General features: G+C 51.0%; 1 protein-coding gene across 1 annotated transcript in view; it reads left to right on the forward strand.

Annotated features, from left to right (window-relative positions):
• Positions 1 to 5: 5 nt before the first annotated feature.
• Positions 6 to 3,414, forward strand: part of MOCOS (molybdenum cofactor sulfurase) — a gene marked incomplete at its 5' end in the record, with an annotated part of 58,097 nt that continues 54,688 nt past the window's right edge. Inside the window, one exon of the mRNA XM_011974445.1 lies at positions 6 to 30. Coding sequence (XP_011829835.1) covers positions 6 to 30 — 25 coding nt within the window. The remainder of the gene's footprint in view (positions 31 to 3,414) is intronic.

Genomic DNA, 3,414 nt, shown 5'->3' on the forward strand with positions numbered 1-3,414 from the left:
TGCGGGCGCGCGAGTTCGGCCGCCTGGCAGGTGAGGCGGGAGCGGGGGGCAGGCGTGGGGATACGAGGTTTCTGGAACCGACGTGGACGGCTCTTTTGCTGCTAGTGAGAGCGGCGCTACCTAATTCGTCAAGTAAGGTCCTGGCCATTCAGCAGTGAGGGAGGGAGCTGGCGTGGTCAGTGCGCAGAGGCCACTGGGGCATTTTGAATAAATTGGGGCGCATTTTGAATCAAAACTCCAGGAGCGACGTGTCCACGCGTCCGCTTCGTAGACATGGCTCCCTGAGGTCCCACCTGCAGCCCCAAGGCTTCTTGCTACTCTTACTCTTCAGACTTTCCAGTGGGCAGGACTGACCCAGCCCTCTTCCCCTTTTCCCGCCCTCCGCGAGAGGGCTTAGGATGGTCCTTGCCCTCTCTTGTGGGAGACCCCTCACTCTAAAGGGCCTGCTGGGGCCGGGGTTGCAAAAGACAGCATATCCAGCGGCCGTGACCCTTCGAATGTCCGCCCGGGGTAGGAGCGGTGCGTGGGCCGCCAGCGCCCGGGCTGGGACAGTACCTCTGCCGGCGCACCAGGTTGGGACCCAGAGGCCAAGGCCTTCTGGTAGGGGCCTCCCAAGGCTGCACTCTGCAGACTCCTCTGGGTTAGCCCGTATTCAGCTTTCATTTTCGAAACCTCATTTTCCTCACTCTTGCAGCGTCAGAACAATCCCTCTGAGCTCCAGTTGGCTGGAGGACTAGAAGAATTAGCAAACAGTGCGATTTCACCTTTAAGAACAGGGAGCGCCCGTGAATTAGATAAGAAGACCAAGATCACTCAGAGCGGAACAGGCTGATGAAATTGCAAATCAAGCTCCATCTGGCCTTGGCCCACCCGGCCCTCTGCTTCCCGGACCCAAGTTAGTGACTCATCCCTGTGACAGGGACTTTGGGTGCAGGGCTTCATCAAGCCCCAGAGCCGCCTACTGGACGGTCAGGGAGGGTCTGCAGGTGAAGTGGGCGCCTCGTGGCACAGGGCACCGGGGTTTGAGTGCATCTGCTGTGTCGCAATGAACAACTGGTAACTACTCCCCTTTTCAGGGCAGAACAGCAACCATGACTTAGGTTTCACTACTTAGGTAGCTGATTTCAGCGCTCCGGGTCACTTCCTAGTGCTGTGAAGGGTAACTGTTTTCCCTTTGGGGACTGTGAGAACTGTGGTCTCCTCCTGTGTGTCTCCTCTGGCTTCCTAAGTAGGGAGAGTCAGGAGGGAGATAGGGGTGCCTTCTGCCAGCCTCTGTCTATTCACTCCTCATCCTTCCCTGTGGCAGGGTCACCTGCTGGAGACAGCTCCTCACCCTTCTTTTGTATTCTGTCTCTCTCATCTGTTAATTATGGAAATTTCCTACCACTCAGAAATAGACAGAGACTATGAATGCCCACAGGTGCTGGGGAGGGAGGCTCTCCATTCTTTGAAGCAGCTCTTAAAGGCTACCTGAGTAATTATGTCAGCACCACACCTCCTTAATCCCCTAAATCTCCTCCAGCTGTGATCTCTCACACCTACTATTGGCCTACCTCTCCCCTCAGTGCTACCCTGGGAAAGTAGAGCTATATTCTTGTCCCGTCCTGGTTTCACTCCTGTTCCTCAAAGAACAGTACATTCCCCCTCAAATGCAAAATTGGGATGTGTCAGCCAGGCTGGCCCTCAGAACTCCTTTACCGCTTACTGTATTTCTGGTAGTGTTGTGGGCATCTTTTATTTAATGCAAGTTCCCCGTATTTCCTCTACATTATGGTTAAAGTGGACATTTGTGCACTAACCTGATGCCCCTCCCACTGCTGGGAGTCTTGGAACATGTCCACTTGTCTTTCTCCTAGAAACAAGCCAGAGAGAGGGCAGGAAAAACCAACCAAAATAATATAATCTCTTCCTCGCTCCTCCTCTCCCCTCATGAAGTTTTTCTGCCAGTTTGAGAATTCTCTGGCTAAGTAGTAGCTCAGAATAATCAAATGCTTAAGCTTTAAGGGCTGAAATGTGTTACCTAGCAATTTGGATGGGAACTTCCTTGCCTTTGTGAAGGGAGCATATTGAATACACAGATGTGTGTCAAGGGTCTCTGGAAGCCTTCGTGCTGAATGATGACTACTCATCATGCTGGAATGAGAACTGGACGAGGATGACCTAGAGCTGACTCTGGAATTCTCTTTCCTGAAGATCTGATGCCATTTAACTTTGGTGTCATTCACCTGTTTCTAATAGCAGCTACACCTGTGTCCCGAGCATTGGACTATGTGCTTCCATATACCAGCTCATTTAACCTTTGTCCCATCTGCAGATGAAGGAACAGGGGCCCAGAGTGGCTAGTGGTGGAGCCAGGATTCAAGTCTGGGTTGATTGACTTGGATTCTGTACCATTAATCCCTATGCTGCCTGACTTTCTCCTAACATCACATGTATGACTGATCTAACACAACTTTCGCACCCTTTTGTTTTTCCTGCAAAATTAACCGTTGGACCAAAAGCCAAAGCAGCTTTTTCTCCAATAGCTACTTGGCCCTGCAGAAGACTGTGGCACAGTGTGAGACGCTCCCCAGCAGCTTCCAGGTCTCACCTGTGGCCTTGATGCCTAGGTGAACAAAAGCCTTTCTTCTGGTTTGGTACCTTTGTATTTCTGAATCTTTAGTAAAAGATTCAGAACATTGTTTTAAAAGTATCTTTTTGGACTAGGTCATACATATGATATGGTTTCGCTCTATGTCCCCACCTAAATCTCATGTCTAATTGTAATTCCCAGTGTTGGGCGAGGTACCTGGTAGGAGGTGATTGGATCAAGGGGGTGGATTTCCCCCTTGCAGTTCTCGTGAGAGTGAGTTCTTACAAGATCAGGTTGTTTAAAGTGTGTAGCACAAACTGGGTATGGTGGCTCAAGCCTGTAATCCTAGCACTTGGGAGGCTGAGGTGGGCCGATCACTTGAGCCCAGGAGTTCAAGAACAGCCTGGGCAACACAGTGAAACCCCGTCTGTACAAAACATACAAAAATTAGGCAGGCTCATGCCTAAAGTCCCAGCTACTGAGGAGGCTGAGGTGGGAGAATTGCTTGAACCTGGGAAGTCAAAGCTGCAGTGAGCTGAGATTGCGCCACTGCACTTCAGCCTGGGCAACACAGTGAAATACTGTCTCAAAAAAAGAAAACAAACAAACAAACTTTCTTTAGTCAGGTGCAGTGGCTCATAACTGTAATCCCAGCACTTTGGGAGGCCAGCCTGGCCAACATGGCAAAACCCCATCTCTACTAAAAGTATAAAAATTAACCCGGTATGGTGGCACATGCCTGTAATCCCAGCTATTTTGGGAGGCTGAACCCAGGAGGTGGAGGTTACCGTGAGCCGAGATTGAGCCCCTGCACTCTAGCCTGGGTGACAGAGCGAGACCCT

This window comes from Mandrillus leucophaeus, unplaced genomic scaffold (assembly GCF_000951045.1).
Source record: "Mandrillus leucophaeus isolate KB7577 unplaced genomic scaffold, Mleu.le_1.0 Scaffold145, whole genome shotgun sequence".
Taxonomy (NCBI): domain Eukaryota; kingdom Metazoa; phylum Chordata; class Mammalia; order Primates; family Cercopithecidae; genus Mandrillus; species Mandrillus leucophaeus.